Below are 18,404 nucleotides of genomic sequence, written 5' to 3' on the forward strand. Positions count from 1 at the left end.
AGGAATTGGAAAGACAGGGGTGTCACGGTAGCACAGCGGTTAGCACTGTCGTTTCGCTGCGCCAGGGTCCCAGGTTCGATTCCCCGCTGGGTCACTGTCTGCACCTTCTCCCCGTGTCTGCGTGGGTTTCCTCCGGGTGCTCCGGTTTCTTCCCACAAGTCCCGAAAGACGTGGGCCGGGATTGTCCCGCAATTGGCAGGATGGCACGACGCCGGCGCCAAGAGCAGCGCGAACCACTCCGGTGTCGGGCTGCCCGGAAGTTGAAGAATGCTCCACACTTCTGGGGGCTAGGCCGGCGCCGGCGGGGTTGGCGTGCGTTAGCGCATGCGCAGGGGGTTTCTTCTCCACGGAGGGAAAGAGTGCCGCCACGGCCCAGGCCCGCCCGCAGATTGGTGGGCCCCGATCACGGCCCAGGCCACCGTGGGGGAGGCGGGGGGCGGGCAGGGCAGGGCCGGACCAACCCCCCGCCCCCCCCCCCCTCCCCCCCCCGAGGACTCCGCTAGCTGCCCTCAAAGCCAGGTCCCGTCGGGATGGACCATGTCTACTTCACACCGGCGGGACTGGCCGAAAACGGGTGGCCGCTCGGCCTATCGGGGCCCGGAGAATTGCCGGGGGGGCCGCTGCCAATGGCCGCCGGCCGGCATGGCGTGATCCCCACCCCTGCCTAAAAACCGGCGCCGGAGAATTCTACATCCGACGTCGGAGCGGCAGGGCGGGATTCATGCCGACCCCTGGCGATTCCCCGACCCAGCAGGGGGGGGGGTCGGAGAATACCCGCTGGTGCTGTTCGGTGAATTGGACATTCTGAATTCTCCCTCCGTACCCGAACAGGCGCCGGAATGTGGCGACTAGGGGCTTTTCACAGTAACTTCACTGAAGAGTTAATGTAAGCCTACTTGTGACAATAAAGATTATTATTATTATTAACAGCGCAACAAGGGCATTGCTGATCAGGGAAACTGGTAACTGGTGTGCGAGGCACCTTTTTTTACGCAGAGGGTGGTAAATACGCTGCCTGGGGAGGTGGTGGGAGCAGGTACGATCGCGGCATTTAAGGGAAATCTAGACAGATCTCTGAACAGGGTGGGAATGGAAGGATACGGACTCCGTAAGTGCAGACAGTTTTAGGTTAGGCAGGTACCATGGTCGGGGCAGGCCTGGAGGGCCGAAGGGCCTGTTCCTGTGCATATTGTTCTTTGTTCTTGTTCTTTGTCCCATGCCTACAAAGGGGCCGCCCTACAGCAGGGGCCACCCTACAGAAAGAGGCCCCACCCTACAGGGGGAGCCCCACCCTACAGGGGGAGCCCCACCCTACAGGGGGAGCCCCACCCTACAGGGGAGCCCCACCCTACAGCGGGGCCCACCCTACAGCGGGGGCCCACCCTACAGCGGGGGCCCACCCTACAGCGGGGGGCCCACCCTACAGCGGGGGGCCCACCCTACAGCGGGGGGCCCACCCTACAGCGGGGGGCCCACCCTACAGCGGGGGGCCCACCCTACAGCGGGGGCCCACCCTACAGCGGGGGGCCCACCCTACAGCGGGGGGCCCACCCTACAGCGGGGGGCCCACCCTACAGCGGGGGGCCCACCCTACAGCCGGGGCCCCACCCTACAGCGGGGGCCCCACCCTACAGCGGGGGCCCCACCCTACAGCGGGGGGCCCACCCTACTGCGGGGGGCCCACCCTACTGCGGGGGGCCCACCCTACAGCGGGGGGCCCACCCTACAGTGGGGGGCCCACCCTACAGCGGGGGGCCCACCCTACAGCGGGGGGCCCACCCTACAGCGGGGGGCCCACCCTACAGCGGGGGCCCCACCCTACAGCGGGGGCCCCACCCTACAGTTTAGGATTAGTGAAGCTGGCACATTTTCTTCCTGGGGAGTCGTTGCTGCCGTTCCTCCAGGGAGAGTTCTGAATCCTGATTTATGGATTCTGATTCCAGCTCTTTTGTGGGAAGCTCAGGACTGTTAACATGATTGGAACAAAATACAGTCTGTATATCTGAAAATAAATGAAAAAACGCTGAAAATACTCAGCAAGTGAAACAGGATCTGCAGAAATTCACCAGACGATGTTTCGGCTGTTGTCTTGAAAATGTCTTTTATTTTGTGATTACTCCCTCATGTCTTTTGTTTACCTCGTCTGCTATTTCCCTCCCTCTGATGTTGTTCCTTTTTTAAAAATGCTGCTCATGTGTTTCCCAAGAAGGTTCAAAGGCCCGAACCTAATCCTGCACTTCCCCAAACAGCCACTGGGTGCCAGCCAGACCAAACAAACCAAGCTGGGAGCGGCTTGGGCCCAGATTAGGAGCAGGTCGAGGTGCAGCGTTGATCTGAATCAAACAACATCCCTGGATTCCTGTAGAACTGGCCCACAATCTGAACACCTCTCCACGTGTGCTCCTCCATGTCCCGGGGGTTACTGAATACCAGCCTGCGTTGAAGCAGCGGGTTTCAAACTGCTGCGGCTCTTTTTCAATTGGGCAAGCTCCCGCCTGCTCATTGCGGAGGTTCAGGCTGCACGAAGCCCACCGGGAGACCCACTGGTGGCCGTCCGTGTCCTTTGTGATCATCGTAACAGAGGGGAAGTCCCAGGTAATCCTGCAGCGCAGCCGAGGTGCAACGCCTGGGCAAATCTCTAACACCTGGGTCAAGCCACAATGAGGCCGCAGCAGCCAAGGGGCAGCCCGCTCGGTTTTGAGCAGAATTATATTTCCCACGCTAATTAAACTTTGTGCAACATCACTCCTCCTGGCACACACCAGTCAGCAAATGGAGATCTAATTATTGCCACATGTATCTGAGTGAGGCCTGGGGTTCTGCGACTGAAATTGGAAAGTGTTGTGGGTGTGACAGGAAGCACAATGTCAGCATGTCCCGAGTCAGTCAGCAACTGATTATTTTTAAAAGAGAGTTTACAAAGAGATTCAGTGCAGCTTTCTTCCATTTCTGTAAAATTGTAAAAAAAATCCGCTTCTGAAGGTGCAGATTCTCCCTGGGGTACAGTTCCCCCTCTCCTGACTCTCCCTGGGGTATAGTTCCCCCCTCTCCTGACTCTCCCTGGGGTACAGTTCCCCCTCTTCTGACTCTCCCTGGGGTATAGTTCCCCCCTCTCCTGACTCTCCCTGGGGTACAGTTCCCCCTCTCCTGTCTCTCACTGGGGTACAGTTCCCCCTCTCCTGACTCTCTCTGGGGTACAGTTCCCCCTCTCCTGACTCTCTCTGGGGTACAGTTCCCCTCCTCCGCCCCTGGGTACAGTTCCCCTCCCCCGCCCCTGGGTACAGGTCCCCCTCCCCTTCCTGGGGTACAGTTCCCCTCCCCGTCCCGGGGTACAGTTCCCCTCCCCGTCCCGGGGTACAGTTCCCCTCCCCATCCCGGGGTACAGTTCACCTCCCCGCCCCGGGGTACAGTTCACCTCCCCGCCCGGGGTACAGTTCCCCTCCCCGCCCCGGGGTACAGTTCCCCTCCCCGCCCCGGGGTACAGTTCCCCTCCCCGCCCCGGGGTACAGTTCCCCTCCCCGCCCCGGGGTACAGTTCCCCTCCCCGCCCCGGGGTACAGTTCCCCTCCCCGCCCCGGGGTACAGTTCCCCTCCCCGCCCCGGGGTACAGTTCCCCTCCCCGCCCCGGGGTACAGTTCCCCTCCCCGCCCCGGGGTACAGTTCCCCTCCCCGCCCCGGGGTACAGTTCCCCTCCCCGCCCCGGGGTACAGTTCCCCTCCCCATCCCGGGGTACAGTTCACCTCCCGCCCCGGGGTACAGTTCCCCTCCCCATCCCGGGGTACAGTTCACCTCCCCGCCCCGGGGTACAGTTCACCTCCCCGCCCCGGGGTACAGTTCCCCTCCCCGCCCCGGGGTACAGTTCCCCTCCCCGCCCCGGGGTACAGTTCCCCTCCCCGCCCCGGGGTACAGTTCCCCTCCCCGCCCCGGGGTACAGTTCCCCTCCCCGCCCCGGGGTACAGTTCCCCTCCCCGCCCCGGGGTACAGTTCCCCCTGTCCTGAAGGTGCCGGCTCTTCCTGGTGCAGTGTGTGTGGATGGATTCACTAACCTCCAATATGGTCTTCCATGAGCATTGACCCCATCAGCAGATTACTGTCACCCCCGATCCTGTCCTCAGCCCAGCCCTGGATACTGACGCACAGACCTAGCTCCTGCTGTCCTCTGCTGGGCCTATTCATAACACCTACACCCGCTCCCCCACCGTTCTCGGGTATTATGGGGTATGGAGCAGGGGTTGGGGGAGGGGGTGTTGTAGTACAGATCAGACACCTGTCTGAACAGCAGAGCCCATTCCGAGCGTTGAAAGGCCCCTTTCCCACGGCAGCGCTCCTGAACTCTTACCTGAGTGCTCGTCCCATTGAAGAAAACACAGGGAAAGCCGGCATATCAGCTGGTTTATTAAAGGCCCAATAGTAGGAGGCGAAAGCTCCCGCCAGTGTAACCTGACCCAGCGCGATGACAAAATTGGTGAGCCAGAAGAAGAGGAAGACGTTGTAGAATTGGAACAAGATGAGGTATCGATGATAATAAGACTCTCCGCCATAGAACGCAAAGAGACACTGTGCCCCTGGGCACTGCCTTGTGGTGTTGGAAACATTGAAGGTCTAGAAGGAGAACAACAATAAGTCATGATCATAGAATTTACAGTGCAGAAGGAGACCATTCGGCCCATCGAGTCTGTACCGACCCTTGAAAAGAGCACCCGACTTATAAACATGCCTCCACCCTATCCCCGTAACTCAGTAACCCCACCTAACCTTTGGACACGATGGGCTATTTAGCACGGCCAATCCACCTAACCTGCACATCTTTGGACTGTGGGAGGAACCCGGACGAAACCCACACAGACACGGGGAGAGAGTGCAGACTCCGCACAGACAGTGACCCGAGGTCAGAATCGAACCCGGGGCCTTGGAGCTGTGAGGCAGCGGTGCTAACCACTGTGCCACCTCTGGTTTGCAGAAATAACCATTGCACAAACATTAACCAAATATTCAGACATCTTGAGAACTGTAATGACGCTGTCCAGCCCGCCCATCCCCACTGCCCCCTCCCCCTCTCACCCCCCCCTCTCACCCCCAACTCCTCCCACTCACCCCCAGCCCCCCCACTCTCCCCCCCCACTCTCTCTCCCCCCACTCTCTCTCTCCCCCCCCCACTCTCTCCTCCCCCCCCACTCTCTCCTCCCCCCCCACTCTCTCCTCCCCCCCCCACTCTCTCCTCCCCCCCCACTCTCTCCTCCCCCCCACTCTCTCCTCCCCCCCCCCTCTCTCCTCCCCCCCACTCTCTCTCCCCCCCTCCACTCTCTCCTCTCCCCCCCACACCCTCTCCCCCCCCCACCCTCTCCCCCCACCCTCTCCCCCCCCCACACCCTCTCCCCCCCCCACACCCTCTCCCCCCCCCACACCCTCTCCCCCCCCCACACCCTCTCCCCCCCCCCCACACCCTCTCCCCCCCCACACCCTCTCCCCCCCCCACACCCTCTCCCCCCCACACCCTCTCTCCCCCCCTCACTCTCTCTCCCCCCTCACTCTCTCTCCCCCCCTCACTCTCTCTCCCCCCCTCACTCTCTCTCACACCCCCCCCCACTCTCTCTCACCCCCCCCCCCCCCACCTCTCCGATGCCCTCAGCCCATTGCCAGCTTTGCCACTCTTTTTTGTTTTAAATTTAGAGTATCCAATTCATTTTTCCCATGAAGGGGCAATTTAATAAAACAGGTTTGGAATCGGCTTCAAGTTCAGCCACACAGAAACAGTACTCACGCTGGGATTACAGGTCTTCATGTTGTACTCCTTACAGGACGTCTCGTTGGCAATCACTTTATAAACCGCCTCGCCAGAAGTTGACAAGAAGCTTCAGAACAACAGTCAAGGAAATTGGAGAATTTCTCTGAAGGTAGAGTTTGAAGTTAAAAAGTGGAAAACGTGCGGGCAGGTAGGTGGAGGTGGCACGTTGGGTGGCTCCTGCTCCAGACTCTGGTTTATGGACTTTAATGGCCGGTTTCAGGGGCAGTTTGTGAATGAGCTGGTGCAGGATGATGTCGACGGCCCAGAAGGAGGATGCTGGAAAGAAGGGAGCGAGCGACAGCCCGCCGTCGGGTGGGTTGGTGAGTCTGGCGGGAAGAAAGATGGCGGGGTTTGGGCCTCATGGGTGGGGCCGCTCCCCTCACAGTGGAAACTCTGACCGAGGTGTTGACCGGGGAATTCGAGCGGCAGTTCACCAAACACATGGAGGTGCTGCGGAGGGAGATGATGGCTGCGACAAAGGAGTCGGTGAAGGCGGTGGTGTCGAAGACATCGGTCGAGGTGCGGGACCAGGGTGAGAAGCTGAAGGGGGTGGAGGAGGCTCTGTTGCAGCACGGTGACCAGTTCACCTCGATGGGTGAGGAGCTGCGGAGGGTGGTGGAGGCCAACAAAGGACTTGAAGCTAAGGTGGAGGATCTGGAGAACAGGTCGAGGTGGCAAAACGAACGAACCGTGGGCCTGCGTGAGGGGGGTGGAGGGCCCGAGGCCGACTGAGGACTTTGCAAAGATGTTGGCAGAGCTGTTGGGGGAAGGGGGTGAACCCTCCCCATTCGAGCTCAGGCCAAAGCCGAAAGGAAACGAGCCGCCGAGGGCGGTCGTAATCTGTTTCCATAAGTTTCACATCAAGGAGAAAGTCCTGAGCACGGTGGCGCAGTGGTTAGCACTGCTGCCTCACGTTGCCGAGGTCCCAGGTTCGATCCTGCTTCTGGGTCACTGTCCGTGTGGAGTTTGCACATTCTCCCCGTGTTTGCGTGGGTTTCACCCCCACAATCCAAAGATGTGCAGGGTAGGGGGATTGGCCACGCTAAATTGCCCCTTTATTGGAAAAAATGAATTGGGTACTCTAAACTTATTTTAAAAGGTTCGGAGTTGGGCGAAGCAAAGGCGGGAGGTGAAGGCGTCGGTATTCGAATATACCAAGACCTGACGGTGGAACAGGCGAGAAGGCGGGTGGCCTTCGAACAGGTGAAGGCGGCACTGTATAGCAACGGTGTGAGGTTTGGAGTGGTCTTCACGGCAAAGCTGAGGGTTACGTCCAATGCGAGGGATTTCTACTTGGAGATGGTGGAGGCGTTGGTGAAGGCCGTAGGACTGGGACTGAAATGAGAGATGGGACTGAGATTGGGACTTGGACTGAGGGAATGGGGACTATATCTCTCCTTTTAGCTGTTTCTTGTTGTGTACTAGCAGCTTTTCACAGTAACTTCACTGAAGCCTACTAGTGACAATAAGTGATTATTATTATTATTTGTGGGGGGAACATCTGGGTTTCTGGTTGGTTGAACGGGGGAGGGTGGTTAACTTTTGATTTTAGTTGGTTACAATTATATTAGGCTTTGGGGTTATGGCATTATCTGTTGTGCGGGATCGCGCCGGTTTTATTTGTTGTTTCCGGGACTGGGGCCTCCGCACTAACAAGCGAGGGTTGGCGAGTGAACGGGAGTGTGGTGAGGGGAGGGAAGGGGCCACGGCCGTGGGACCCCGGCCGAACAGGTTTCGATGGGCCTGGGAGGTGACCGGCCCAGTCGGGGGTCGGCGAAGGCATTGGTTGGGAATGGTGAAAATGTTTTTTCACAAAGTGGAAACTTGCTCGAAGGATTTATACAGATCTTATCACAGCTCCCTGATCATCGAGTGGACCTGGGCAATTAGGATAAGCAGTAAAAACTGGCCAGCGTGTAACGCCTACATCCCATGAGCGAATATTAAAAAATATACAACAGATGACTGTGAGGTGTTCGGTAATGAATACACGCACCAAGGTCCCAAAAACAGCAATAAAGTGAACAAACAGCTTTGTTTTGCAGGTGTTTGAGGGAAATGTTGGCCAAATAACACATGGAAGGTTGTAGGGGAAGAAGCAGGGGATTGTACTGCAGAGATCCAGCATCGTTGCAATGGGCTAAATACGGAAACAATTCTGTGGAGTCACAGGTACCTTAATACCGCCTTCGGTGTAACCTCCAAAGACAGTGCAGCACTCCCTCAGTACTGACTCTCTGACAGTGCAGCAATCCCTCAGTACTGACTCTCTGACAGTGCAGCGCTCCCTCAATACTGACTCTCTGACAGTGCGGTACTCCCTCAGTACTGACCCTCTGACAGTGCAGCAATCCCTCAGTACTGACTCTCTGACAGTGCAGCACTCCCTCAGTACTGGCCCTGACAGTGCAGCGCTCCCTCAGTGCTGACCCTCTGACAGTGCGACACTGCCTCAGTGCTGACTCTCTGACAGTGCAGCACTCCCTCAGTACTGACTCTCTGACAGTGCGGTACTCCCTCAATACTGACCCTCTGACAGTGCGACACTGCCTCAGTGCTGACTCTCTGACAGTGCGGCACTCCCTCAGTACTGACCCTCTGACAGTGCGACACTGCCTCAGTGCTGACTCTCTGACAGTGCAGCACTCCCTCAGTACTGACTCTCTGACAGTGCGGTACTCCCTCAGTACTGACCCTCTGACAGTGCGACACTGCCTCAGTGCTGACTCTCTGACAGTGCAGCACTCCCTCAGTACTGACTCTCTGACAGTGCGGTACTCCCTCAGTACTGACCCTCTGACAGTGCGACACTGCCTCAGTGCTGACTCTCTGACAGTGCGGCACTCCCTCAGTACTGACCCTCTGACAGTGCAGCACTCCCTCGGTACTGACCCTCTGACAGTGCGGCACTCCCTCAGTACTGACCCTCTGACAGTGCAGCACTCCCTCAGTACTGACCCTCTGACAGGGCAGCATTCCCTCAGTACTGACCCTCTGACAGTGCAGCACTCCCTCAGTACTGACCCTCTGACAGTGCAGCACTCCCTCAGTACTGACCCTCTGACAGTGCGACACTGCCTCAGTGCTGACTCTCTGACAGTGCAGCACTCCCTCAGTACTGACTCTCTGACAGTGCAGCACTCCCTCAGTACTGACTCTCTGACAGTGCAGCACTCCCTCAGTACTGACTCTCTGACAGTGCAGCACTCCCTCAGTACTGACTCTCTGACAGTGCAGCACTCCCTCAGTACTGACTCTCTGACAGTGCGACACTGCCTCAGTGCTGACTCTGACAGTGCGGCACTCCCTCAGTGCTGACCCTCCACATTAAAGAGTTAGATTCGAAATGGTCAACACTGCATGGTTCAATTAAATTCCACCCTGATAAACAGCTGGTGAAAATAAATCTTATTGTGATAAACAGGTAGTTAATGTAAATTCCACAGTGATAACATTCTGGTTAAAATAAATTGAAGTGTAAAGCAGCTAGTTAAAGTAAGCTGCAGTGATAAGCAGTCAGTTAATGTCCAGGATACACAGCTGTAACACCCCAGTAAGCAACGCAGAGTAACAGCAGGACAAAGGTGAGGATAGGATAGATCAGAGTGGACATAATGCATCCGACGGCTCTGTGGGAACAGGAACGTAGACAGTCAGTAACGGACTGTGTTCTGAAAAGACATTCTTTTAATCCAATCATTTGTTCACTTTCTCCCATAAGACCAAATGTTGTCAATGAGGACAAGGAGGATTTCATCTCCACCCCCACAAACCCTCGTCACCCCCATCCCCAACTCCACACCCAGTATCCAAATCCCCACCGCAACCCCCACAAACCCTCGTCACCCCCATCCCCAACTCCACACCCAGTATCCAAATCCCCACCGCAAACCCCACAAACCCTCGTCACCCCCATCCCCAACTCCACACCCAGTATCCAAATCCCCACCGCATCCCCCACAAACCCTCGTCACCCCCATCCCCAACTCCACACCCAGTATCCAAATCCCCACCGCAACCCCCACAAACCCTCGTCACCCCCATCCCCAACTCCACACCCAGTATCCAAATCCCCACCGCAACCCCCACAAACCCTCGTCACCCCCATCCCCAACTCCACACCCAGTATCCAAATCCCCACCGCAACCCCCACAAACCCTCGTCACCCCCATCCCCAACTCCACACCCAGTATCCAAATCCCCACCGCAACCCCCACAAACCCTCGTCACCCCCATCACCAACTCCACACCCAGTATCCAAATCCCCATCGCAACCCCCACAAACCCTCGTCACCCCCATCCCCAACTCCACACCCAGTATCCAAATCCCCACCGCAACCCCCACAAACCCTCGTCACCCCCATCCCCAACTCCACACCCAGTATCCAAATCCCCACCGCAACCCCCACAAACCCTCGTCACCCCCATCCCCAACTCCACACCCAGTATCCAAATCCCCACCGCAACCCCCACATACCCTCGTCACCCCCAACTCCACACCCAGTATCCAAATCCCCACCGCAACCCCCACAAACCCTCATCACCCCCATCCCCAACTCCACACCCAGTATCCAAATCCCCACCGCAACCCCCACAAACCCTCGTCACCCCCAACTCCACACCCAGTATCCAAATCCCCACCGCAACCCCCACAAACCCTCGTCACCCCCAACTCCACACCCAGTATCCAAATCCCCACCGCAACCCCCACAAACCCTCGTCACCCCCTTCCCAACTCCACACCCAGTATCCAAATCCCCACCGCAACCCCCACAAACCCTCGTCACCCCAAACTCCACACCCAGTATCCAAATCCCCACCGCAACCCCCACAAACCCTCGTCACCCCCATCTCCACACCCAGTATCCAAATCCCCACCGCAACCCCCACAAACCCTCGTCACCCCCATCCCCAACTCCACACCCAGTATCCAAATCCCCACCGCAACCCCCACAAACCCTCGTCACCCCCACCCCCAACTCCACACCCAGTATCCAAATCCCCACCGCAACCCCCACAAACCCTCGTCACCCCCAACTCCACACCCAGTATCCAAATCCCCACCGCAACCCCCACAAACCCTCGTCACCCCCTTCCCAACTCCACACCCAGTATCCAAATCCCCACCGCAACCCCCACAAACCCTCGTCACCCCAAACTCCACACCCAGTATCCAAATCCCCACCGCAACCCCCACAAACCCTCGTCACCCCCATCTCCACACCCAGTATCCAAATCCCCACCGCAACCCCCACAAACCCTCGTCACCCCCATCCCCAACTCCACACCCAGTATCCAAATCCCCACCGCAACCCCCACAAACCCTCGTCACCCACATCCCCAACTCCACACCCAGTATCCAAATCCCCACCGCAACCCCCACAAACCCTCGTCACCCCCATCCCCAACTCCACACCCAGTATCCAAATCCCCACCGCAACCCCCACAAACCCTCGTCACCCCCATCCCCAACTCCACACCCAGTATCCAAATCCCCACCGCAACCCCCACAAACCCTCGTCACCCCCATCCCCAACTCCACACCCAGTATCCAAATCCCCACCGCAACCCCCACAAAGCCTCGTCACCCCCATCCCCAACTCCACACCCAGTATCCAAATCCCCACCGCAACCCCCACAAACCCTCGTCACCCCCATCCCCAACTCCACACCCAGTATCCAAATCCCCACCGCACCCCCACAAACCCTCGTCACCCCCAACTCCAACTCGGCACCCAGTATCCAAATCCCCACCGCAACCCCCACAAACCCTCGTCACCCCCATCACCAACTCCGCACCCAGTATCCAAATCCCCACCGCAACCCCCACAAACCCTCGTCACCCCCATCCCCAACTCCTCACCCAGTATCCAAATCCTCACCGCAACCCCCACAAACCCTCGTCACCCCCATCCCCAACTCCACACCCAGTATCCAAATCCCCACCGCAACCCCCACAAACCCTTGTCACCCCTAACTCCACACCCAGTATCCAAATCCCCACCGCAACCCCCACAAACCCTCGTCACCCCCAACTCCACACCCAGTATCCAAATCCCCACCGCAACCCCCACAAACCCTCGTCACTCCCATCCTCAACTCCACACCCAGTATCCAAATCCCCACCGCAACCCCCACAAACCATCGTCACCCCCAACTCCACACCCAGTATCCAAATCCCCACCGCAACCCCCACAAACCCTCGTCACCCCCATCCCCAACTCCACACCCAGTATCCAAATCCCCACCGCAACCCCCACAAACCCTCGTCACCCCCATCCCCAACTCCACACCCAGTATCCAAATCCCCACCGCATCCCCCACAAACCCTCGTCACCCCCATCCCCAACTCCACACCCAGTATCCAAATCCCCACCGCATCCCCCACAAACCCTCGTCACCCCCATCCCCAACTCCACACCCAGTATCCAAATCCCCACCGCAACCCCCACAAACCCTCGTCACCCCCATCCCCAACTCCACACCCAGTATCCAAATCCCCACCGCAACCCCCACAAACCCTCGTCACCCCCATCCCCAACTCCACACCCAGTATCCAAATCCCCACCGCAACCCCCACAAACCCTCGTCACCCCCATCCCCAACTCCACACCCAGTATCCAAATCCCCACCGCAACCCCCACAAACCCTTGTCACCCCCATCCCCAACTCCACACCCAGTATCCAAATCCCAACCGCAACCCCTACAAACCCTCGTCACCCCCAACTCTAACTCCGCACCCAGTATCCAAATCCCCACCGCAACCCCCACAAACCCTAGTCACCCCCATCCCCAACTCCACACCCAGTATCCAAATCCCCACCGCAACCCCCACAAACCCTCGTCACCCCCATCTCCACACCCAGTATCCAATTCCCCACCGCAACCCCCACAAACCCTCGTCACCCCCATCCCCAACTCCACACCCAGTATCCAAATCCCCACCGCAACCCCCACAAACCCTCGTCACCCCCATCCCCAACTCCACACCCAGTATCCAAATCCCCACCGCAACCCCCACAAACCCTCGTCACCCCATCCCCAACTCCACACCCAGTATCCAAATCCCCACCGCAACCCCCACAAACCCTCGTCACCCCCATCCCCAACTACGCACCCAGTATCCAAATCACCACCGCAACCACCACAAACCCTCGTCACCCCCATCCCTAACTCCACACCCAGTATCCAAATCCCCACCGCAACCCCCACAAACCCTCGTCACCCCCATCCCCAACTCCACACCCAGTATCCAAATCCCCACCGCAACCCCCACAAACCCTCGTCACCCCCATCCCCAACTCCACACCCAGTATCCAAATCCCCACCGCAACCCCCACAAACCCTCGTCACCCCCAACTCCAACTCGGCACCCAGTATCCAAATCCCCACCGCAACCCCCACAAACCCTCGTCACCCCCATCACCAACTCCGCACCCAGTATCCAAATCCCCACCGCAACCCCCACAAACCCTCGTCACCCCCATCCCCAACTCCTCACCCAGTATCCAAATCCTCACCGCAACCCCCACAAACCCTCGTCACCCCCATCCCCAACTCCACACCCAGTATCCAAATCCCCACCGCAACCCCCACAAACCCTTGTCACCCCCAACTCCACACCCAGTATCCAAATCCCCACCGCAACCCCCACAAACCCTCGTCACCCCCAACTCCACACCCAGTATCCAAATCCCCACCGCAACCCCCACAAACCCTCGTCACTCCCATCCTCAACTCCACACCCAGTATCCAAATCCCCACCGCAACCCCCACAAACCATCGTCACCCCCAACTCCACACCCAGTATCCAAATCCCCACCGCAACCCCCACAAACCCTCGTCACCCCCATCCCCAACTCCACACCCAGTATCCAAATCCCCACCGCAACCCCCACAAACCCTCGTCACCCCCATCCCCAACTCCACACCCAGTATCCAAATCCCCACCGCATCCCCCACAAACCCTCGTCACCCCCATCCCCAACTCCACACCCAGTATCCAAATCCCCACCGCATCCCCCACAAACCCTCGTCACCCCCATCCCCAACTCCACACCCAGTATCCAAATCCTCACCGCAACCCCCACAAACCCTCGTCACCCCCATCCCCAGCTCCACACCCAGTATCCAAATCCCCACCGCGACCCCCACAAACCCTCGTCACCCCCATCCCCAACTCCACACCCAGTATCCAAATCCTCACCGCAACCCCCACAAACCCTCGTCACCCCCAAATCCACACCCAGTATCCAAATCCCCACCGCAACTCCCACAAACCCTCGTCACTCCCATCCCCAGCTCCACACCCAGTATCCAAATCCCCACCGCAACCCCCACAAACCCTCGTCACCCCATCCCCAACTCCACACCCAGTATCCAAATCCCCACCGCAACCCCCACAAACCCTCGTCACCCCCATCCCCAACTCCACACCCAGTATCCAAATCCCCACCGCAACCCCCACAAACCCTCGTCACCCCCAACTCCACACCCAGTATCCAAATCCCCACCGCAACTCCCACAAACCCTCGTCACCCCCATCCCCAGCTCCACACCCAGTATCCAAATCCCCACCGCAACCCCCACAAACCCTCGTCACCCCCATCCCCAACTCCACACCCAGTATCCAAATCCCCACCGCAACCCCCACAAACCCTCGTCACCCCCATCCCCAACTCCACACCCAGTATCCAAATCCCCACCGCAACCCCCACAAAACCTCGTCACCCCCTTCCCCAACTCCACACCCAGTATCCAAATCCCCACCGCAACCCCCACAAACCCTCGTCACCCCCATCCCCAACTCCACACCCAGTATCCAAATCCCCACCGCAACCCCCACAAACCCTCGTCACCCCCAACTCCAACTCCGCACCCAGTATCCAAATCCCCACCGCAACCCCCACAAACCCTCGTCACCCCATCCCCAACTCCACACCCAGTATCCAAATCCCCACCGCAACCCCCACAAACCCTCGTCACCCCCATCCCCAACTACGCACCCAGTATCCAAATCACCACCGCAACCCCCACAAACCCTCGTCACCCCCATCCCTAACTCCACACCCAGTATCCAAATCCCCACCGCAACCCCCACAAACCCTCGTCACCCCCATCCCCAACTCCACACCCAGTATCCAAATCCTCACCGCAACCCCCACAAACCCTCGTCACCCCCATCCCCAACTCCACACCCAGTATCCAAATCCCCACCGCAACCCCCACAAACCCTCGTCACCCCCAACTCCACACCCAGTATCCAAATCCCCACCGCAACCCCCACAAACGCTCGTCACCCCCATCCCCAACTCCACACCCAGTATCCAAATCCCCACCGCAACCCCCACAAACCCTCGTCACCCCCATCCCCAACTCCACACCCAGTATCCAAATCCCCACCGCAACCCCCACAAACCCTCGTCACCCCCATCCCCAACTCCACACCCAGTATCCAAATCCCCACCGCAACCCCCACAAACCCTCGTCACCCCCATCCCCACACCTAGTATCCAAATCCCCACCGCAACCCCCACAAACCCTCGTCACCCCCATCCCCAACTCCACACCCAGTATCCAAATCCCCACCGCAACCCCCACAAACCCTCGTCACCCCCATCCCCAACTCCGCACCCAGTATCCAAATCACCACCGCAACCCCCACAAACCCTCGTTACCCCCATCTCCACACCCAGTATCGAAATCCCCACCGCAACCCCCACAAACCCTCGTCACCCCCATCCCCAACTCCACACCCAGTATCCAAATCCCCACCGCAACCCCCACAAACCCTCGTCACCCCCATCCCCAACTCCACACCCAGTATCCAAATCCCCACCGCAACCCCCACAAACCCTCGTCACCCCCATCCCCAACTCCGCACCCAGTATCCAAATCACCACCGCAACCCCCACAAACCCTCGTCACCCCCATCTCCACACCCAGTATCCAAATCCCCACCGCAACCCCCACAAACCCTCGTCACCCCCATCCCTAACTCCACACCCAGTATCCAAATCCCCACCGCAACCCCCACAAACCCTCGTCACCCCCATCCCCAACTCCACACCCAGTATCCAAATCCTCACCGCAACCCCCACAAACCCTCGTCACCCCCATCCCCAACTCCACACCCAGTATCCAAATCCCCACCGCAACCCCCACAAACCCTCGTCACCCCCAACTCCACACCCAGTATCCAAATCCCCACCGCAACCCCCACAAACCCTCGTCACCCCCATCCCCAACTCCACACCCAGTATCCAAATCCCCACCGCAACCCCCACAAACCCTCGTCACCCCCATCCCCAACTCCACACCCAGTATCCAAATCCCCACCGCAACCCCCACAAACCCTCGTCACCCCCATCCCCAACTCCACACCCAGTATCCAAATCCCCACCGCAACCCTCACAAACCCTCGTCACCCCCATCCCCAACTCCACACCCAGTATCCAAATCCCCACCGCAACCCCCACAAACCCTCGTCACCCCCATCCCCACACCTAGTATCCAAATCCCCACCGCAACCCCCACAAACCCTCGTCACCCCCATCCCCAACTCCACACCCAGTATCCAAATCCTCACCGCAACCCCCACAAACCCTCGTCACCCCCATCCCCAACTCCACACCCAGTATCCAAATCCCCACCGCAACCCCCACAAACCCTCGTCACCCCCATCCCCAACTCCACACCCAGTATCCAAATCCCCACCGCAACCCCCACAAACCCTCGTCACCCCCATCCCCAACTCCACACCCAGTATCCAAATCCCCACCGCAACCCCCACAAACCCTCGTCACCCCCATCCCCAACTCCACACCCAGTATCCAAATCCCCACCGCAACCCCCACAAACCCTCGTCACCCCCATCCCCAACTCCACACCCAGTATCCAAATCCCCACCGCAACCCCCACAAACCCTCGTCACCCCCATCCCCAACTCCACACCCAGTATCCAAATCCCCACCGCAACCCCCACAAACCCTCGTCACCCCCATCCCCAACTCCACACCCAGTATCCAAATCCCCACCGCAACCCCCACAAACCCTCGTCACCCCCATCCCCAACTCCACACCCAGTATCCAAATCCCCACCGCAACCCCCACAAACCCTCGTCACCCCCATCCCCAACTCCACACCCAGTATCCAAATCCCCACCGCAACCCCCACAAACCCTCGTCACCCCCATCCCCAACTCCACACCCAGTATCCAAATCCCCACTGCAACCCCCACAAACCCTCGTCACCCCCAACTCCACACCCAGTATCCAAATCCCCACCGCAACCCCCACAAACCCTCGTCACCCCCAGTTTCACCCCATCCCCAACTCTACTCCACCCCCTGCCCCAGTCTCCTCACCTATAACTCAAAGCACCCCCCCCCCCCCTGCCAATAGGCTTCAGACCCCTGCCTCAATCTCCCTCTGAAATCCTCCCCCTCGGGACTCCACAACCCTATCTCCAAACCCAATCCTCCTCGAGACCCATACCCCCCCTGCCCCATTTCAAACCCCATTCCTCAATTCCCCAGCCCCTGCTCAAACCTCTCCTTGCCTTTGCCCCCAACAGACACCCCCATCTCAAACATCATCCGAAATACCCGGACCACACTGCTCACTACCAGACCTGTGCCTCAAACCCCCGCAACTCCTGCCTCAAACCCCCCCCCAACTCCTGCCTCAATACCCCCGACCTCACATCCTTCCTGCCTCAGCTCTTTTCAAATTCCCCTACCTCATACCCAACTCCCAAACCCCATCGCCACTTCAACCCACCGCTGCCTCTGCTTCAAATCTGACCTATCACACTGTCCACGCTGAACTCACCTACTGGCTTCCTTGAGCAGGGCTATCGCGATCAGGATCCTTTTCCGTAGGAATATTAACATCAGAATGATTATAACTTCCAGGATTGCCAAGATGATCACTGCAATAAAAGACAAAGCAGTCAATACAAGGCTCTGAGAACGTACTGTTTGTGACACAGCGCCCCACACGCGGGCTACAGCGCCCCACACGCGGGCTACAGCGCCCCACACGCGGGCTACAGCGCCCCACACGCGGGCTACAGCGCCCCACACGCGGGCTACAGCGCCCCACACGCGGGCTACAGCGCCCCACACGCGGGCTACAGCGCCCCACACGCGGGCTACAGCGCCCCACACGCGGGCTACAGCGCCCCACACGCGGGCTACAGCGCCCCACACGCGGGCTACAGCGCCCCACACGCGGGCTACAGCGCCCCACACGCGGGCTACAGCGCCCCACACGCGGGCTACAGCGCCCCACACGCGGGCTACAGCGCCCCACACGCGGGCTACAGCGCCCCACACGCGGGCTACAGCGCCCCACAGAACCAGGCTCCAAGTTCAGGACCTGTCTAGTTCAATATGTTACTGTTTTCGTGGAAGCCTCCTGGATCCAACAAGGTGACTGCGACGGAGAAGAGGAGAATAAGGCGACAAATGTCACCCAAGGCACGATGATAAACAAGCAGTCCGTCTGCCATTCCAGAGACTGCCGCAGCAACACTCACCCCATTGGTCTATCCTCCGAAATTGGCAATAGGTTCAACTCGAATTTAATCTCTTCCCCAACATGGGACAAGCGTTCG

General features: G+C 58.9%; 1 protein-coding gene across 1 annotated transcript in view; it reads right to left on the reverse strand.

Moving 5' to 3' along the window:
• slc44a2 (solute carrier family 44 member 2 (CTL2 blood group)) overlaps window positions 1-18,404 on the reverse strand; it is a 143,583-nt gene that overhangs the window by 42,215 nt on the left and 82,964 nt on the right. The window contains exons 12-15 of the mRNA XM_072490763.1: window positions 17,618-17,717; window positions 9,321-9,413; window positions 5,761-5,851; window positions 4,339-4,601 (exon numbers count right to left, since the gene is read on the reverse strand). Of these exons, the coding sequence (XP_072346864.1) occupies window positions 4,339-4,601; window positions 5,761-5,851; window positions 9,321-9,413; window positions 17,618-17,717 (547 nt within the window). The remainder of the gene's footprint in view (window positions 1-4,338; window positions 4,602-5,760; window positions 5,852-9,320; window positions 9,414-17,617; window positions 17,718-18,404) is intronic.

Source organism: Scyliorhinus torazame, chromosome 27 (assembly GCF_047496885.1).
Source record: "Scyliorhinus torazame isolate Kashiwa2021f chromosome 27, sScyTor2.1, whole genome shotgun sequence".
NCBI classification, from domain to species: Eukaryota; Metazoa; Chordata; class Chondrichthyes; order Carcharhiniformes; family Scyliorhinidae; genus Scyliorhinus; species Scyliorhinus torazame.